The following is a 20,030-nucleotide window of genomic DNA, read 5'->3' as shown; positions in this document are numbered from 1 at the left end:
CTCTTCTTGTGCGCCTTGTGACCACAGGCCAAAGGCCAAATACATCCAAGCCCACAAAGGTGAAAGGAGGTTCAGTGCTGATACGATCAGGAGGCAGATCTGCCATTCTTTGCTCAGTTGCTCTCTTCCTAAGTCTGTTGCAGATGATACAGTTGTTGATAATCTGCTTGATTAGCCTCCTGGCTCCTGTAATCCAGTATCAAGCAGTACGGACTGCACCTTCTGTGAACAGGGGCGACCATGGCTCAGGGGGGTTGGGAAGCGTATCTGTCGCCGGTTCGATCCCCGGGCTCTCTGTCCTGGTCGTTGTGTCCTTGGGCAAGACACTTTACCCTACCGCCTACTAGTGTTGGCCAGAGGGGCCGATGGCGCGATATGGCAGCCTCGCCTCTGTCAGTCTGCCCCAGGGCAGCTGTGGCTACAACTGTAGCTGCCTCCACCAGTGTGTGAATGCGAGAGTGAATGAATAGTGGTATTGTAAAGCGCTTTGGGTGCCTTGAAAAGCGCTATATAAATCCAATCCATTATTATTATTATTAACACCCGTCCCTGATGCATTACTCGCTGGTGATGGTATTGTACTATCAACTTGGCAACGTGGCTGTCACCTGGAATAATGAGAGGATGTTTCTCCTTGTAGTCGATGTTAGCGTGTTTCAGCCTTCTGCCTGTCCTCAAGTGTCCTTCATTATCACAGTGGGGACTGATTTTCTGTAAAGAGCTTTGTTTTGGTATGTCTTTACTATCTGGTCGTTAAGTCTGACGTCACTAGCTGTGTCTGGGCCTAAACTCCGCTGCAGGTCCATATATCAAATGATCACTATGGCATTACTGAGAGTTGAAAAACTGTCTAAAGTCTTTCATCTTTAATAAAATGATCAGCGTTCTGCTCTACCAGGTGTAACAATTGAGTTTAACATCCAGGCATCCATGAAAACGGAATTTATGACATTTAAAGGAGTTAGAAGTTAGCAGGAAGTTAGCTCGCTAGCTTCTATCTAAATACAATATAGCATGTCCTGACTGCGGGGTTTTGAAAACAAATTAAAACGTACAGCTCTGCTATCACTTCCAATATAAATGAAGACAGAAAACTAAATAGCAGTGATGTTTGTAGGGTTACTGAAGTTTGGCTAGCTGGTATATAATGATGTGCTACGTGACCGCTAGCGACACAGCTATGTTAGCATAATATAAACAAGCTAACTTTTTTTCCCACTCAATAAAAGTTAATGTGAGTGTTCTCAGTGGTCAGGAACAAATGTACAAACAATGGCAGGATGCTGTAAAAGGACCAAACTTCAGCCAGGAGAACAACTGAGATAATCCATCCACAATACGAGGTTAGTCATTCATATACTGCTGCATGGGTTGGGCTGTAGTTACATCCTAAGGTTTTAAAAACTGAGCTTAAATAAATGATTAGCGGTAATAAAAGCCGAGGGAGGTCAACAGTGATCACTGACTGTTTTAGGAGCTTTTTGAGATTAAATAGAATAAAATACAAAACATTAAACATGTTAACAACGCAAAAGCCATATTAAACGCAGACTACTTTAGACCCGGAAGTAGAATTCGTCACATCATCACTTAACGACCGGATTGGCAATACAGGCAAGTTCCTCCTCAAACATTTCCTTCTGCACACTTTTGATCACAACAATCTCAGCTTTTGTCAGTTCCTCTACTGTGTGAGACTGTTTGCAATGATGCCATGAACTGCAAGAGAGGTCTTCATCTTTGTTTTTGAAGACCTTCACAATATGAATGAGCAAGCCAAGGGCCCTGAGGATTTTCTTCAAAGAGGAAAAACGTCTGAAACTTTGCGATCCTAGCTGAGACCCATCATTGCTCGTGTGAGAGACAAAGCTACGTATTTCATCATCCAACATGGGGTCCACGAGGTCATAGGTTTCAGTTTCTGTTGTAACACTGGCTTGTAACAAGAAAACAGGTCCTTTAAGCCAAGCACTGTCACCAAGCATGGAAGCAGGCACTGAGCATGTGCCTATGTCAGCAGTGTTAGAGCTCGTAGAAACATAGTGCCATTGTTTTGGTTCTGAAATCCTCCTGATTTGCTGCACCCTACTGCCAACATGTCCATAGAACCTCTTAGTCTGGTTACTTATATAGCCTAAAACCACACGGCTGTCTGTGTAGAATTCAACTGCATCAAGATTTAGGTCCAGTTCAGCTGTGATGGCTTCGGCAAGCTCTGCAGCTAACACAGCAGCTCCCAATTCCGGTCTTGGAATTCTATGAGCAGATTGTGGGGCCAATTTTGCTTTCCCCAGAACGAAGCCCACATGATGGTTCTGATCTTCAACATTGGTCTTTAGGAAGGCAACTGCTGCAATGACTTTAGTCAAAGTGTTTGAAAAGATGTGTAACTCTTTTCTGATTGCTCTTGACATCGTAGCAGAAGCATAGGTTCTCGGAATATGTACATTCTTGAGATCAACAAAAGATTCTTTCCACTTATTCCACTCAGCTTCCCTTTCTCCAGCCAGTAGAGTGTCCCAGTCTAGGGTCTCATTTGAAAGTTCTCTCAGTAGCATCTTTCCCTGCATTGTAACTGGCGAAGCAAATCCTATGGGATTGAAAAGACCATTTATTGTAGCTAAGGGACCTCTCTTTGTAAAGGGCTTCACTGTGTCGTAGTAACAGGTGCTGATGATTCCCACTGACAAGCGGCTGTGAGTAATGGATGCGTGAGTAGGTGAAGAGCCGAGAAGTTTAATCGCCTACGACGCAAACTGTGGTTTTAAACCTCTATAGATGAGGTTCAAGGTATAGGCTGTTTGTCTTCTAGTGTCCTTTTTTAAATTTTGTTGAAATGTATTTGATGTTTATTATAATTTTCGGGTTTTGTTTATTTTTATTGGGTTGGTGCAATACTAAGCGGGCAACGTGCAATCCCTGAGTGGGGCTCATACCTCGGGGGAATGAGGATTTTTTAGTGGTGCTCTGTGTGTGGATTTGCCGTGATTAAGGTTCAAATGGTTCAATGGTTCAATGGTAACTTTATTGTCCCTGATGGGAAATTGATTCGCAGTATGTCAAAACAAACAACAAACATACAACCAACACATCACGTACACTCATTAAAAAAATACTATAATATAATATAAGCCTGATAAAACAACCTAGATATTCCATCGAAAAAAGTGCAATGTGCAATGGCAACAACACTTACAATTTAGTGTTGTTAATTAAGATAATAGCACTAGGTACAAATGACAATTTGTGTCGCTTTGTCTTCACTGCAGTCATTTTATAACGACGACCTGATGGAAGCAGTTGAAAATCGTTAAAGAGAGGATGATCTGAACACAACAGGACAGAAGTTGCCTTCCTCAGCACCTGCCTGTTATAAAAGTCCACAAGCTGGACCTGAGACCTCCCTGAAATCTTGCCCGCCACTTTAACCAGATTGTTAAGTCTGGTCTTATTATCTATGGACATACTACCGTACCAAGCAATGATACAGAAAGTTAAAACAGATTCAATAAAACTTTTATAAAAGAGAGTCATCATTTCAGATGAAACATTAAAACCTCTCAACCTCAAAAAGTACAATCTTTGTTGGGCCTTTTTCACTGTAGCAGCAAGATGTGACTCAAAGGACAGGGTCTTATCAAGAACAACCCCCAAGTACTTGTAACTATCCACCATTTCAATGGCTGCATCATTTACCACTGTAAGCGCAGGATGAGGGGATGACTTCCTGAAATCTATAACCATGTCCTTGGTTTTCAAGGTGTTAATCATTAAGAAGGACTGATCACACCATGAAACAAACTCCTCCACAACAGGCCCATGGGAATCCTCTTCACCATGAAGGAGGCTTACAATGACTGTGTCATCTGCGTATTTGATGAAATGCCTATTGGCCTGTGTGCTGCGACAGTCATTAGTGTACAAAATATACAAAAGAGGAGAGAGACAACAACCTTGTGGTGAGCCAGTGGAAGAGTTCAGCTGTTTGGAAAAACAGCCGTTTATTCTCACACACTGTGATCTATCAGTTAAGAAGTCTAAGATCCAACCAACGAGATTAAAATTAAGTTTAAATTGGTTAAGAAGCTTGTCCACTAAAAGATGTGGCTGGATAGTATTAAAAGCAGAAGAAAAATCAATAAATAAAAGCCGAGCATGAGCTTTGGCGCCATCAAGATGGCGATAAAGGAAGTTCAACAGAGTGACCACTGCATCATCAACACCTCTACAAGGCCTGTATGCAAATTGTAGTGGATCTATCAGCTTCTCTACTTGCTGCAGGATCTCCTTCCTGACAAGTTTTTCGAAGGACTTCATCACTAAAGATGTAAGAGCAACAGGCCTAAAATCATTTAATGATGTAGGTTTTGTGGTCTTAGCAACTGGAGAAATAATTGATTTTTTCCATACCTCTGGAACCTTCTGTTGCTGAAGAGATAAAAGAAAGATGTGATAAAAAATACCACATAATTGCTCAGCGCATGTTCTAAGCACCTGGCCACATATATTATCAGGACCTGGACTTTTATTAGTCTTACTCATTTTAAAAAGATTTCCCACCCTTCTTTCATCAAAGAACAAAACTGGGGGGCCTCTGGTGCTCTCTGTTAAGGAATCCAGTGTATTCCTTGGAATCTCGAATAAAATCTGTTCAGCTCATTGGCTAACTGAAAATCTGAACTAAAACCAGGGAGACTTATCTTATTACAGTCACTGAGACAGTGACCAGTCATGTGTTTCATGCCAGCCCAAGCCACCCTTAAGTTATTGCTACCCATCTCCGCCTCTACCTTATCCTTGTATTTTATTTTAGCTTTTTTAATTTCTGATCTAATCTCCTTCCTAATTTCTCTAACTTTCAAGGTATTCCCTTCAGTAAAAGCTTTATTCCTTTCGTAAATCAGCCTCGTAAGAACTTTAGAGGACCATGGTTTGTTATTAGGGAAAGAATTCACAACCTTTGAGGGAATAATCATGTCTCTACAAAAGGATATATATCCGCAGACAACGTCAGTGAGTTCATTAATGTCTCTACATGATTCGGTAAACACCGACCAGTCTGTACAGTCAAAGCAGCCCTGCAGGGCTAAAGAGGCATCATCACTCCAAACCTTTATGCGGTGTTTCCTCACTTTCTCTCTTCTCAGTACAGTCTTATAGACTGGCAGAAGATGCACCGTGTTGTGATCCGAGGATCCGAGGGCAGGGCCAGCCACAGATGTATAGGCACCTTTTATGGAGCCATAACATAAATCCAGAGTCTTATTGAAGCGAGTGGGACAGTGCACATACTGATAAAAACTGCTCAGTGTTCTCTTCAAGTCGCAGCGATTAAAGTCCCCAAGAACAATATTAGGGGCTTCAGGAGAGAGAGATTGTAGAGAGTGGATAGCATTGGAGATGGTGTCAGTCGCATTCTTAGGATTCGCTTTGGGGTGGATGTAAACGACGGTGACGTTGATCTGTGGGAATTCCCTCGGCAGATAAAACGGCCTCAAAGACACAGAGAGGAGCTCAATGTCAGGCAGACACACTTGTCTACGAACGGTCACGTTTTTACACCATTTCTGATTTATATACAAACACACCCCTCCTCCTTGCGATTTCTGGGTAGCTCCGGGGTCTCGATCCAAACGTATGGGAACCCCGAAGCCATTTAATTCCAGAGAACAATCAGGGTCAGAATCCTTGAGTCAAGTCTCTGTGAATGCCATTAGACATGCATCCCTGTAGTCACGTAAATGTGCAACATTCAAATGCAGTTCATCTAATTTACTCCTCAGAGACTGCACATTAGCCAGGATTATTGATGGTAAAGGAATTGTACCGTATTTGCTTCCGCAATCGCTGACGTAGGCCTCCCTTCTTACCCCGCTTCCTTGCTTTGACTCTGTTAAAAATAAAAGTGCCCCTGTGATTACTGGATAATCCAGAGCTGGAAAACACTGGAGGGTGAAAAGAGTCCAAAGACGGGCCTGTCCACCGAAGATCCAGAAGAAACTCCCGTGAGTATGTAATTGTGTGGGAGTAGCACTGACTCCAAACAACCGTCAGGATTGCCAATAAAACCAAGCGAAATAAAAAACCCATCTTCAACAAAGAAGTTCCACAAAGCACAAGCCGATGCTGTAGGATTTCCTCAGGCAAAAAAAAAGAAAGAAAAATAGGATAAAATAAAGGAATAAAAAATAAGTTAAGACACTGACACTGACAGACAGAGACAACCTGCTGGTCGCCGCAAGAGCAGCGCCCGCCACTAGCATAGCAGAGTAGGTTTATTAAGAGTGCTTTTGTATTACCACCGTCTATTGCCTGAACTAGCACTTAGTGCATGCTATAAGTGTTCGGTTGGGCCTTTTTATGTTTGAGGTGGATTTGTCTCTTTTAGAGTGACGAGCACCTGGGACCGCCAAGGAGGAACAAACCCTCAGGCGATAGCTTCGTTGCTGGCAAGGTTGCACCGCTACTATTTTTTTTGTTGTAGCGATGTTTTAGGTTTTTTTTCTCTTTCTCAAAACTTTGGTGTCTTGTCATGTTAATAAATTGTTGAACATCTTTTACTGATATTGACCCTCTTGTCCTGTTTATTCTGGATTCGATCCTGTGAGAGTTTTTTTTGGTCTGAAAGTTCGTACTAGTCATAAGAGAGGCCCACAGTGGTTACTTGGTGGCTTATACCACGCTACACATGCAAACGTACACCTATCTGGAATAACCCTGACATATTACAAAACAATAATATGATTAATTTCCCAGAATAGAGTTGTAAAGGAATTAAATACTTAGAACATATATTAGAGGGAACAGAATTTATTCCATTTGACAGACTAGTTGCACAATATGGGATCAACAAGAAAAGATTTTTAGAATATCAACAAATTACACTCAACAAAAATATAAACGCAACACCTTTGTTACTGCTCCCATTCCCCATGGGATGGACGTAGAGACCTAAAATTCATTCCAGATACACAATATAGCCATCCCTCCCAAACAGTGGTCACAAATCAGTCCAAATGTGTGGTAGTGGGCACATCTGCTATATTGAGATAATCCATCCCACCTCACAGGTGTGCCACATCAGGATGCTGATCTGACATCATGAGTAGTGCACAGGTGTACCTCAGACTGCCCACAACAAAAGGCCACCCTGGAATGTGCAGTTTTTTGCGCTATTGGGGGTCTGGGGACCCAGAACCGGTCAGTATCTGGTGTGACCACCATTTGCCTCATGCAGTGCAACACATCGTCGCATGGAGTCTATCAGATTGTCAATTGTGGCCTGTGGAATGTTGGTCCACTCCACTTCAATGGCTGTGCGAGGTTGTTGGAGGTTGTTGTTGGAGGTTGTCTCTGGGCTGGGGCCCTGGCCGGGCCTCAGGGCCTTGGGTCCTGGTTTGTGTGTTGCTGGGGTTGTGGGCGGGTAGGTGCATGGGGGCCCATCCCTGGCGCAGGGTGCCGCCGGTGCGTCGAGCCACCTGGGGGGCTCTTCAACTGGTGGGGGAGATTGTCACACCTAGCAGGAGCTTTCCTCTCCCCAGGAACTCTCTGCAGGAGGGGGAGATACAGGAGAGGTGGAGGAAGATCTCAGCCTGGGTGTCTATTGTCTCATGTAGTCTGGAAGATGAGTGGATGGTGGGGTGGGTGCAGTTTTCTCTGTGGTGGGGTTGGGTGGACTGTCCCGGGCTCTGTGGGGCTGGGGGGCGCTGCTGCGCTGGACCTGGATGGGCTGGATGGGCTGGATGGGCCTGGGCCCCCTTTCCCTGGCGGGTCGCGGAGTATGGGAGTGCCTACTGGGGTCAGCGGGGGAGCTGGCCCCAGGGAGGGGTCACCTGCCCCTCCCTTCCTTCCCTCCCCATCTCCAGCTGCCTCCCTCCTCCCGCTCCACCACAACCACCCACACATGCAGGGCCTTGGAGTAGGGGTATGTCACCAGGATGCAGAGGAGGCTACCCCCCCCCCTCCCCCCCTCTGTCCCCTTCTGGCTGCCTCTGCCTCAATTTTATCCCACAACTTAGACATTCACATTACTCACACTCTCATTACACATACATATAGGATCTTGGGGGTGGGCACGATACACGGAGTCCAAATTACCATCAGGGTGTACACCTCACCCCTGGCGTCGTTGCCCACCTCTCAATTTTGAATACACGTAGACATTGAGGGCTAGCAGGAGGGACTATGCGCTTACCTGCTGCTCTCTGGCAGGTAGCTCCATGCACTCCTGGGTTTTAAATGCACCTTGAACACACATGCATCATTTTTTTTTTTTTCTTTCTTCCCCCCCTTCTCACCGTCTCTTCTCCCCTTTGGTTTTCTTTCTCTCCCTCTCTTTCTTTCATTCTTTCTCCCTGTCCTATCCCCCAGTCATGTCTGTCCCGTTTGTAGCAACTGAAAATAAAATAAATTCATAATTATAATAAAGGTCAATCAAATGGACCAATATGGCAAGGTCATGATGATCCACTTGGTAAAAGAAATCCGCTTGGCATCTTTCTTGGCCTGAAGACAACAATTCTGATGGCTAAAGATCCAAACGGGACACAAAAAAAAAAAAAAAGGAAAATATTCTGTTTGGCAATTGCTTTGATTGATTTTTAAGCATGACAATGACCCAAACACACTTCCGCGGTAAATTGCAGTTAAAGCATTTCTGGATAAAAAAAAAAAAAGAGTCATGGATTGGCCTTCCCAGAGCATGGACCTGAAGTGGTGTGGGATCATGTTGAAGTCAACATCCAAAGTATCTAAAAGAAAGCTTGTCTAAGAGAGTTCAACCTGTGATGTAGAATAAAAGTGCTCATACCAAATGTTGACTTTCAAGCTTGCTAGAATAGTATAAATTGTTTTTGCTTAATATTCTAGATTTTTTCATACATATATATTTGCATGTTTCTGCGCCTATTTCACCTTTTCTTAACACAATACAAAGAAATGATGGGTGAGTAAAAACTTGGTTGCAAGTTCTACAAACATTTCTCCCATTTTGACGTATATTTGTAGCTTAAATTTATTTATTTTTTACCACCAATTTGTACAGTACTCTGTATTTCAAAACTCATACAAGCATGCATCAGCTCTATGTGCTACTATAGTTTTTCTTTTGATAATGTTCTAATGACCGATGGACTTTAATTACTCACATTGCTGCAGTACTGTGTCCTACTCTGTTATTTCAGTACACAAGAGCTTTAATATGTTTTGGCACATTTTTCTTTTTCAACAACATTTGGACAGTTCAAACCGTGATAAAATGTACTTGTAAAAAATCCTCAAATGACTAAATAAATAATCAAAAGATGCATATTTTTTTCCCCATTTGTCCTTTATTGTTTTCTAAAACTCAAATAAATGATACTTTCTTTAATACTACAATTCATAGAGCCAAAAAATAAGCTCACTGTAGAATGTAAACTAGATCAGGTGAAAATAAATAGTTGAGGGCAAAAGTATCATGATGGCCACAGTGAAAAAAAACAAACAACTTTTTACACTTCTTTTCCAGCACAGTGTGTGGCTCTGAGTCTTTTTTTCTTTCTGAAGGCAAATTCTTTTTTTACAACTCCTAAATGACATATTAAGATTTTTTTAAAATGCATCACAACAGCCCTATAAAAGCATGACAGTGAAAGGCAGTGAGTTTCCCTACACCAAAAACACAGTTACAATCAGAGATTGGTAAATTCTGTAGCAGATACTACTCTTTTCCCAAACTTCCCTGATTATGGAAATTCAAAAAGCAGTTGTGGTTACGTGAGATACAAAGAAAGACACAGCACTTGAGGCATAACACTCGTGATGTCCTCTGACAGTCCCCAAAACGGCACCTGCCCCCCTCTCCCTCTCCAAGCTGCTCCGGCCAGTGACCTGAACCGTCATATCGTGTGGCTGCGTCTGGCAGAGGACTCTCCTCCACCAGGATGGGACTGCGGGTTTCATTTGTTGTGTGAACCTCTGCTGCCGGCGGCTGGGGAGGAACTGAGTCTTGGGTATCCGAGCTACTAGAGAAGATCAAAGCCTTGGACACTTCCAATCTGAAAGCCATGAGAGTCAAAGGTGGCACGGATGCTCTGAAATCCTGTCGATACAGGAGCCAGGAGTTTACCAAAGCCAGATCCGTGAGGTACCAGAGCACTGCTTGGGGCCAGCAGCTTGGTGCAGAGGCCGTGAGGGGAATTGCATAAAGATTTTTCAGTTCTCTGTGGAGACGGGCCGACATCTGGGCTTTCTCAAAGTTTTCAATGAGAAAGGCCGCGCTCCTTTGGCCATTTCCCGCAGTAGAAAGTATGAAGCCACAATGGGATCTGCGCAGCATCAACTTCCCATCTGAGCTCACAAACTCATCACCGATCTGTCCTCGAGCCCCTCCCACCCTGCCTGCTCCATGAACCCCAGCAGCTAAAAGGCGTTCGAGCATCACAGGGGTGGACAGTTCCTGTTTGCAAAGGAACACCATACTACCTTTGGGGACCATTTTTTCTACAGCACCTTCTTTGTCTGAGAGATCCACCTTAAGATCGACATGTAAGAGTAAGCCGTCAAATCCAATTAAAGCAGTGCTGTAGAGAGACAGTTTGTTGTTGTGCACCTTCCCAGTGAGAGGAAGTGGATATTGGTCAACTGCATAATCGCCCTCTCGTCTTAATGACTGGCACCCTGCTTTGAAACGACACAATAATGGATGAACTTTCCACAGGGGATCAGCCTGTTTTGAACCATCTGAGCCATTTGCCTCGTCACCACATTGATCACTATCACAAGTTCCTTTGTGGGGATTAGCGTTGGCTGGATACTTTGAAGAAGTCAGCTTCAGCGTGCGAGACAGCTCGAGGAAACGGGACAACGGGATGGCTTCAGCAATCAACGGCACCTTAGTCAAGTCTTCCCAGTAGAGCTTTGCACTGGGAAACTAAGAAAGTAACAATAGAAAAATAAATAAAATTAGGTTTTAGCATCTAACCAAAAATGAGGTAATAATTTCAGTAATCAGACAGGCAGAAATACAAACCTTCAAAGTTCCCATTGCGATGTGGATCCCAACAAAGCGTGCAACTTCCCTGGCCGTGACAGCGTCAGGCATGTTGGACAGTTTATTTGTACAGTTGGCAAGTTCTACCCAGGTATCCCAACCAAAGTACTTAGAGAAGTAATCAATGGGCTCTCTGGTTCTGTTGCCATCTCTTGGTGCATTAGACGGGATCACGGATGTTGGCAAACTAAGGGGGGAATAAAGTCAAAAGAACATAGAGAGCAAATCTTACATGTATTTAACAGAGGAACAACAGCAATAATAGAAAAAAAGGGTATTTAGAGTTATTTCTATGTATGATAGTTTTGTAGACTCAAAGAAAGTCTTACTGTACCTTTGCGATGTGTGATCTGACTGTTGTGCACTGATGGCCGAGTTCTTGGAGAAATAGGCCATTACTTCTGCTTCTGAATCAAGCTGAGGATCTGACAATTCAAAGCCACCCATATCCTCTTCATCGGGACTTTGAAGGAGAAACTCATGAAGATCTGGTAGGTGCTGCCACTCAGAGTCTGACACAGCTAAAGGACAGATTTATTAAGTTTTATTGACATCATCAATAAACAGCTTAAGAAAGTCTCTTAAATATAAATACTAATCATTCCACAAAAGGGAACAAACCTTGTTGCTCGATGACCTCAGGATCTGAGAAAAGACCTTCGACTCTTGTTTCCTGATAGTCTGGTACAGAATTGATCGATTCACCTGTTTAAACAGACTCAAAATTAATATATAAGCCTTTAAGTAGTATTTGGAGAATACCAAATATAAAAATCAATAAGAAAGTCAAGTCTCTTCCATTTGTATAACTGAAAAATACCTCCTCCTTTATTGGTCAGTGCAACCCCTCAACCTGCTAGTAGACACACCTATGTCATCAATTTGAAAATCTTATGTGGTCCTTGTCATCATAATCACAAAACTTTCAGAACTTACTCTGACCTTGGTCACTGAGATTTTAACTCATCCACAATTTTTAGTAGATGCACCTATGCTATCAATTTGAAAATCCTAGATGACTTCCTTCTTGAGTTATTGCACTCGTAAGATTTTCAAAAATCTTGATCTCTGATATTGACATTGAGGTCACTGAGACTAAAATCACCTGAGAGTTTTAGTAGCTGCACTGACAGTAATAATTTGAAAATCCTCATCCCTACATTCTCAAGTTACTGCATTGACCAGATTTTCAGAAAACCTGACCTCTGAACTTTAGGCCAAGGTCACCAAGATCCAAACTCATCCAAGGTTTTTAGCAAATAAACCTGTGGTATCACTTTGAAGCTACTATGCAATTATCGCATTCACAGACTTAGGGGTCAACGCTGCCCACCCGCCCATCCAGCAGGGTGATGACAATACCCCATCAGCCTTTTATGACTGAGGATTAAAAATGGTGGATTTCAAAGTAAGTGGAGGTCGAGTGAGTTACTTACGTATATCACAATCAGCTGTTTGACTTTCTGTCTGATTTGCATCGTGGGATCCCTCTGGGTTTCTGCTGGTCCCAGCAGATTCTACTAGGACCTCTCTCTCCTCCTCCTTTATTGGATAGAAAATACACTGGCTGGTGTTGAACTCTGGTAAGATGCAACAGTCCGTTGTCCTCTCCCCAACCTCTACTGCTAAAATACAAATCAAAGAACATGATTTAACATGGCACAGTGGTTTTCCAAGAGTTATACTCATTAGCCAGAAGGTGATTAGCCATGAGTGGAATCAGAGGTGACAACAGCTAAACTTTGGTTTATCCAATAATCAGAAATCCTGTTACTCTCAAAAAAGTAACATTTGATTTAAAAAAAAAAGAAATCAAGAGATACTGTGCCAGGTGGTATGCAGACTGCAGAAATCAATAGTTTTATAATTACATATTGGTTGAGAAACCTTAATACTTACTTGGGATGACTGTATTTTCACTAAGTGCCTCTACATTCCAGCGGATGTGTCTGCTGCCATTTGTGGCTGGAACATCATTCACTATGAGGCTGCTTTCCTCTTTCACCAGAACAGTCCTTATATCGCGATGATGCAGCGGCTGCACGCTTGCAGTCTGTCTATTTTGACTAGTGGATGCAGTCAGTGATTGATTCGAACTGTTCTCTTCAACCTTGATCTCATCACTTCCAAGAACTTGTACCTCATTTTCAGTGATGTAGCCCAAACCCTGTAATGAAAACAAGTCTTAAGTATGCAGTGTTGAATTCTATCTAACATAGCTGGTACTGCAAGCGTCTCACCTGTGCTTGATTGTCGCTTGCCATCATCAGGCACTGCTCCTTTTCAGCAGTCGCTCTCTGTCTAGAAGTAAGGAACTTCTCCAGTATGAGGCCTGGAGACTGGTCCATCACCTTATCTTGTTCCGTTCCTCCATGGAGCCCTCTTTCCTTCATTACTTCTTCAACACTCGTGGTAATTGACTCCAGCTCAAAGACAACTTGGTCTTCGGGAGATTCCTCTAACGTAGAGGGAATGGAAGGCAACAAAGCACCAGGAACATCTGCTTTGTTGATATTTAATTTGGAACTTGTCTCCGGCTGTGCCGTCTTTGTGCCGATCTCACAGTCAATCATTTCTGAATCTGAGGTTATGGGACATTTTTCATAAACTACCTGACAATAATCCTGCTGTTTCTCTGAGTCTTTGGGAGCATCTCCAGCTGAAACCCTCTTTGATGGTAAATCCCTTTTCAGACGCCCTGTTCCTCTACTCCTACCTCTCGCAGAATTCATAACTGCTCCCTTTCCTTCTGCTTTTTGCCTCTGAATTAAAACTTCTTCTTCTTCTTCTTTGATCTCCACTTGATAAGTGGAACATGAAACAGTCTGCGAAGTCAGACTATTTTCAGTTGTATCAGTACTGACTAGGATAGATCCTTTATCATTATTTCCATTTTCAGAACTGCAGCTTGCAATTGATTCATTTTGAGGAACAGTGTCACGTTGAGAAGTCAGATCGTCTTTCTCATTCTGTTCCCCAACAGTGACTAAATCTACCTCTAGAAGTAAATCTTCCTTAATATCTTCCTCTGCAGTACCCTGGACTTCAAAATCAGAGCTGGAATTCCTTGGGGTACCTTGTTCTAGCTTCTTATCATCTGATGCCGAAGGTTTTTCTGTCTCATCAGTCTTTGTCTGAGTAGAGCTACTTAAAGTGGTTTCGGATGTGAAATCTGGAAGAGTCCCATAATGTTTCGCCTGTTCAGATGATGAGTAAATGATTGGCGATATATGAGATGGATTACCATCTTCTGTTCTGCTTCCATTCTTATCTTCATAGGTCTTCACTTCAGCATCTAGAGGAGGTATGGGTAAAGATGGGGAGGGGATCAAAGCTGGAAAGGAGAGACTTTGTTCCCTTTCTTCTAATGCATTCTCTCCCATCTCTGTCTCAGTGTCCCAGTCTGTAGCAGCATTCTTCACCCCAACAAGCTTTTCACTTCCTTTGGGAAGCTGGTAAAGATCCATGGTTGAGACGCCTTCAAAGATGTTCCCATTGGTGTAAGTGAGACTGGGACTTTCTACAATATGCACAGTTGCCTTGTGCTTCTGTAGGGATGAGACTTCACCAAATCGCTCTCCACAGTCCTTACACTCTAAGGAACGCTTGGAATGAGATGTTATCACTCCTTCAGTCTCTATTTTTGAGGAAGCTTTACGTTTTCTGGTGTTCTTTGGCTTGGCAGGCGTTGGCTCAGGTGGTTGATGAGAAAGCTGGAGCGAGGACATCAATGAAAGTGCTTTCTGGTTCTTCTTGGGTCTTCCTCCTTTTTTCTTACCTTCTGCTGTGAGATTATCTGTGCACTCACTTGCTGGATGCTTGAGATTGTTGCTGTTAGTCTGTTGAGACATTGTCTGGGACTCATGAGGCGAAGCCTCTGAGGCTTGGGTTGATGCCTTGGAAGGGTCCAACTTGTAAACTTTCAGCTGAGGCTGTTTATGGCCTTTTAGTAGAAGCAGAGAGTCTTCCTTTATATTTGAGCAAGGTGTGTCTGCCTTTTTGACTTTTCCCCCTTTTTCCATGTCTGTCTTTGGCTTCCCATCCTTTGCATTTTTGCGTTTTTGCTTCTTTTGTATTATTTTTGTCTGTTTTTTCTTTGTAAGTATAGGCGATGCTACAGTTTTGTGCTTACTTATTTGCACAACACCCACACTGGCCACTTCCGTTTGCTTTTTCATCTTATTTTTTCTTGTATCCTCTTTGAGCTGTTCTACTTGTGGGGCTTGGGGCGATAAGGGTGAGTTTGTTTCAGCAGTAGATAATACTCTTTCTACTTTTTTATCCTTTTTTCCTTTCCTTCCCTTCTTCTGTGACGGTACTTTTTGCTCTGTGAGTTTTTTGGGTGGTGTCTTGCTTCTTGTCGCCTCTTCTTGCATTGGCTGACGCTGCTGTGAAGGCTTCCTCTGTTTCTTGTTTTTCTTTTCTTTGCTTTGTGGGCCAAATTTAACAACAAGGTGGGGTTTTTTTGACCTTTGGCGCTTGGCAGGTTTGGCATCAATTTGTAAGTCGTCTTGGTAGATGCTTCCCACAAAATCTTGCATATATCCTTGAAAGAAAAAAGCTCTGGCTGGCTTTCTTTTCCGGACTTTCACCAGCTCTTGGGCTGACATTACATTAATGGGTAATTCTGAGATCTTTGCCACCTTCTTAGACTGTAATTGCGACAGAACCTTTTCTTCAGCAGGCGGATTTTCTGATTCAGACAGGTTATTCTTGGAATCTTCCAGCAGTTTGTCAGGTGGTTCTTCTTCAGGCTTCTTTTGTGTCTCTTCTTGTGTGTCTGGATCTATCACAGGGTGCACCTGATTTAGATCTACTGTTTCCATATGTGAATCAAAAACTTTTGTGGAATGGGTTTTCGATTCACTTGAAGCTTGCGTGAGTGTGTTTGCTTGAACAACTGTGCAAGAAGAAATGTCCTGTTCCTCTGGTTGTAAATATGTTTGCTCCAACTCAACGGTAGGCATAAGAGGTGGAACTGACAGGCTGGTTTCTTGCTCATCTAGAACGGTATGCTCTGCAGTTTTATCGAGAGTCTCTAGTTCTGTAGTTGGTACCAGAGAGGAGGAAGGGATTTCATTTTGTTGGATTGCTTGGGATTGCTCTAGCACCTCAGTTGGTATCAAAGCAGGGGTAAGTTCTAATATGACCATCTGCTCCAGATTTTGTTTAGGATCATCTACCTCATTCTGACTAACCATTTGCTCCACAGGATTAGAATGAAGCACATCAATATCCGGTTGCTGAAGGATCTGATGCATCCCCTCTCCCTCAGGTCTCTCTGCTTGTTCAGTTGGAACAAGTGTAAGCTCTGCATTTTCACCTGCTGCTATGTGAGGACCTAATACTGAGAAAGAGGGATTTTCTAGCTGTCCATCTGGAGTAATAGGTTCCAGTATAATTGTTTGCTCCATTGGATCATATGGATTGTTTGACGGGTCACCTTCATCTGTCTTAGAGTCTGTTTGTTTCAGTCCTATAAAATCTATCTGCGGTGGACTGAGATTCACATTCACCGGCTCTAACCCTTGTGATACTTGCTGCACCTCCAGTGGTGGAGCATGAGGTGGCACCTGCCCCAGTATGACAACTTGGTTCACTTTCTGCACATTTCCCAAAGACTCAATAAGTTTGCGAATCTGCTCTGTGTCAATATTGGCATCAACTTTTTGCAGGGGTCCGTTCGGCTCCACCTGTAGTAGTGCTGGTTGGCAGATGGATATCGGAGTTATAATGGGTGTAGTCTGTTTCACTTGCTGACCTTCTGGGAGAACATTACTGGCAGTAGCAGGCAAGGAATTGTGTTTAGTTTTCATGTGGTGCAAACGTGTCCTGGAACTCTTGAAAGTGGCCTTGCACATAGAACAGGGATACTTTGTTGCTGAAGCACCTAGAGACAATAAACGAAGAAACTTTATGGTGATGCTTTTAATTCATTTCAAGTCATGGCATTTCTATTTAACAACACTTTACCACTTGTACCAATGGCTTTTTTCCTTACCATCATTTTTTCTCGGTTGTGCTTTAGCTGTGGTTTCTCCCCCCTCTCCTTCAGCTCCCTCCGGCGAGTGTAACACCAAATGTTTCTGCAGAGCCTTGGACATGGTGAACCTCTTTCCACATTCCTTGCAAACATAAGGCCTCTCTCCAGTGTGTGTGCGCCGGTGATACTTCAGCAATGTCAGCGTTTTGCAAGGTTTGCCACAGTCAGTGCAGGCATAACCATCTTGGCCAAAATGAATTTTTTTATGAACGGTCAGCTCTGATGACTTGTTGAAGGCCTGACTGCAGATTGGACACTTGAAAGGTTTCTTCTCTGTGTGGGCTTTCTGGTGGACCATGAGCTCTGTGGAGTTTGTGAAATGTCGATCACAAACATAACAAGCAAACAGGGCATTCCTCAGTATGCACTGTTCATATTCTGCTGGGTGGCTCAGCTTGAGATGACGTTCTTTGCTCTTGTGATCGCTGAAGATTATATGGCACTCCATGCACTGGAGGGAAAGCTGAGATGCTACAGGGGAAAAGGGCAGAAGCAGAGTAAATACATATAACACACGTCTGTATCCCTAGACTCAAATCCATACAAAACATACATGCTCGCAAAAACAAACACGTGATTCTAGGATTATTTCATTTGCGAATGTGTAGGTAAATTTGGATGGAGGTAAAGACAGGTTAAGAAACACCCGACAAAAATTATACCGCATAGTATTGCAAATTTTTTCCATGGCAATATTGTATCCATAATGGGAACCAAATATCAATAGTTTGTTAAATAAATGAAATACTATTAACAAAAGGGCATCTCATGCACCTCTATCCTGAGATAACACATGTAGCCAAGCAAACTCAGATTAAATTGACTCGACAAAAGAAACATCCCAAACTGGACACACTTAGCCTGACAAAGCTAATGGCTCAGTCACAAAGTTAAAGACAGGACAGCAACCTCCTTACAGCTACAAAAAACACGATTAAATAAAAAATTGTTTTGTGCCTGGTGACTGCATTGATGTTTTTCACATTCTGTGACCAATCCCAACTTGCTGTAACTAAATGGTTGCTTAGAGCTTGGACTGACAATTACTCATAAAGAGATTGTGGAATGTTTGCAAATATTTCCTCTCTAATTTACAAATGTAGACAGATTGCCAACATATTTCCATCAATGTGAATGAGTCTTTGTTGAGTCAAGTTTAAGAACATAGTTTGCAGTTGAAGAAAGGGAGGATAAATCGCAGAATATGCATATATAAGCATACTGGAAATTGTTAGAAATCAAAATAATATCGTACTGTGGGTAAAGTACTGTGATAATATTGTACTGTGGAGTGTCTGGTGATTCCCACCTCTAATATCAACCCAACCAAAATAATTTCTCACTTTGAGTTTTGTCTGCTACTGAACATTAGATTCTATTGACTGTACAGATTTAACCAAACTTCAAACAGTATCAGCTTAATGAAGCAATGTTAGGTTTACATCTTGTAAAAGTACTGCAAAGGATACAGTCATACACAGTTAAATACTGTAGATATTGTTTACAGCAGAATATGATGTCTCCTGTAATTCTAAATTTGAAATAATAACAATCAAGCAGGTCTCTCAGTCCTCGACAACATATAACATGGAAAGACAAGTAAAAGACTCACATGTGAGAGGCATGACCAGCGGTTTGGACATATCCATCTTCAAAGGATCTACCATGGCCTTCTTGGAAGGAACATATTTCCTGCCGTCACTCACAGCTTTCTCCTGCTTTTTACCCTTTTGCCCATCACATCCAGCATTCGTGTTAGTTTCAGGTACCGCTGGTTTTGCAGCTGTGTCCACGTCCATCCCTACCTTTGCAGGTGTTTCTGCTGATTTTAGCCTTGCTGCACTTCCCTCCGGTGCAATTACCTCCTCAGTCTCAGCAGCAGCTCCCTTGCTGTCTTTTTTTTGTGCATCTAGCTCATTTTGTGCTGGCTGAGCCTCAGTGTCCAGCGGTGGCTTTGAGGTCGCTGTGGTCACAGGGTTTGACCCACTCTGAGCCTGGTTTGCAGTCTGCATTTGTAGTCTTTCTTGTTCAGATGTTTCTGCGAAATCAGGTTCCAGACAGAAACACATATGACTGATAATTACACAGATATTAATCGCCCTACCTCATTTACCTTTTTGCCAAGACTGCGGGTTCTACACATTTTAAAAGGAGTGAAAAGCATCTTTGTAATCCACATAGCGACAGCTGGGGGACTAGCGCATATTGTTACTGAGCTTGTAACATTTGCATTACAAAAAAAACAAAGCAAAAAAAACCAAAAAAAACAACAACAACATGGGGCTCAGCCGCCACAATGAGGTGTTAAAGAATAAAAAAATAAATAAAAATTAAAGACATGTGAAAACATTTGAGGACCATATTCCTACTGGTGAGTTCCTTGAGCAATGTCTCTCTAATAACCAGACGAAGATAATGGTAGCCTGGTTAGCCTAATTCACTGATTTGCGGTAAAAATCAGAGTGCAAAATGCGATACTTCCGCTCTGATAAAGCGCCAAATACACTAAATAATATTTCTCGATTTAAGACCATCCATCTACACAGACGCCCACTTACACAGACACGGTGTGTGGAAGTAGGAGGATGTAGATTCAGCGTTACCTAGACTCACTCGTCCGCCCAAACATCACCGCGTCGTTTCTGACAAAGCCTGCACGGAGGAGATGCAGACATCGTGACGTCACGTCTGACAAAGCTCGCGGAGGAGTGACGGGAAATGTGGTTTTCCAGCAAGTTTGGGCCACTCTGAAAACTGTTACTACCGGTTGGCTTCCTTGACCAGTGTTAAGTCCGTTTCAGTTTTTTTGTTGCAACAAATAAAATATCAGAAGAGGGAGAACAAAAACCTTTAAAAAAAGTGTAATATTCATTTTTATTGTAAAATTTCCAGGAATCCTCAAAGTGCAGGTGTTCACAGAGACACAGACTTTGTAGTATAACCTTCATAAACTCA

The 20,030-nt window shown here is 42.7% G+C and overlaps 1 protein-coding gene across 3 annotated transcripts; it reads right to left on the bottom strand.

Annotated features, from left to right (window-relative positions):
• Positions 1-9,320: 9,320 nt before the first annotated feature.
• LOC146698074 (uncharacterized) lies at positions 9,321-19,728 on the bottom strand. 3 transcript variants are annotated; one of them, XM_085473055.1, is made up of 10 exons: positions 19,679-19,728; positions 18,688-19,113; positions 17,034-17,546; positions 13,273-16,922; positions 12,932-13,199; positions 12,469-12,657; positions 11,654-11,737; positions 11,367-11,553; positions 11,012-11,219; positions 9,321-10,912 (listed from the first exon to the last, which is right to left on the bottom strand). In XM_085473055.1, the coding sequence occupies exons 2-10, from the start codon at positions 19,085-19,087 to the stop codon at positions 9,701-9,703; spliced, it is 6,711 nt and encodes a 2,236-aa protein (XP_085329181.1). In that variant the 5' UTR covers positions 19,088-19,113; positions 19,679-19,728; the 3' UTR covers positions 9,321-9,700. The 3 variants fall into 3 exon arrangements, with proteins under 3 accessions (XP_085329181.1, XP_085329180.1, XP_085329182.1); XM_085473054.1 differs by having other exon boundaries at positions 19,634-19,715; XM_085473056.1 differs by having other exon boundaries at positions 12,469-12,654; positions 19,634-19,715.
• Between the last annotated feature and the right edge of the window lie 302 nt (positions 19,729-20,030).

The sequence above is a fragment of the Copadichromis virginalis genome, linkage group LG11 (assembly GCF_057382275.1).
Source record: "Copadichromis virginalis isolate Kocher_CV1m ecotype Utaka linkage group LG11, C_Virginalis_male_GT1.1, whole genome shotgun sequence".
Classification (NCBI taxonomy): Eukaryota; Metazoa; Chordata; class Actinopteri; order Cichliformes; family Cichlidae; genus Copadichromis; species Copadichromis virginalis.
This window is presented reverse-complemented; position numbering and strand designations above follow the sequence as displayed.

Excerpts from the sequence above, each read along its gene's own strand:
- LOC146698074 (XM_085473055.1), bottom strand. The coding sequence starts at position 19,087 with ATGCAGACTGCAAACCAGGCTCAGAGTGGGTCAAACCCTGTGACCACA. Across the intron at positions 12,658-12,931 it reads TGAAAATACAGTCATCCCAA|CAGTAGAGGTTGGGGAGAGG; the intron begins GTAAGTATTAAG and ends TTTGTATTTTAG. Across the intron at positions 11,220-11,366 it reads TCAGATCACACATCGCAAAG|TTTGCCAACATCCGTGATCC; the intron begins GTACAGTAAGAC and ends TTCCCCCCTTAG.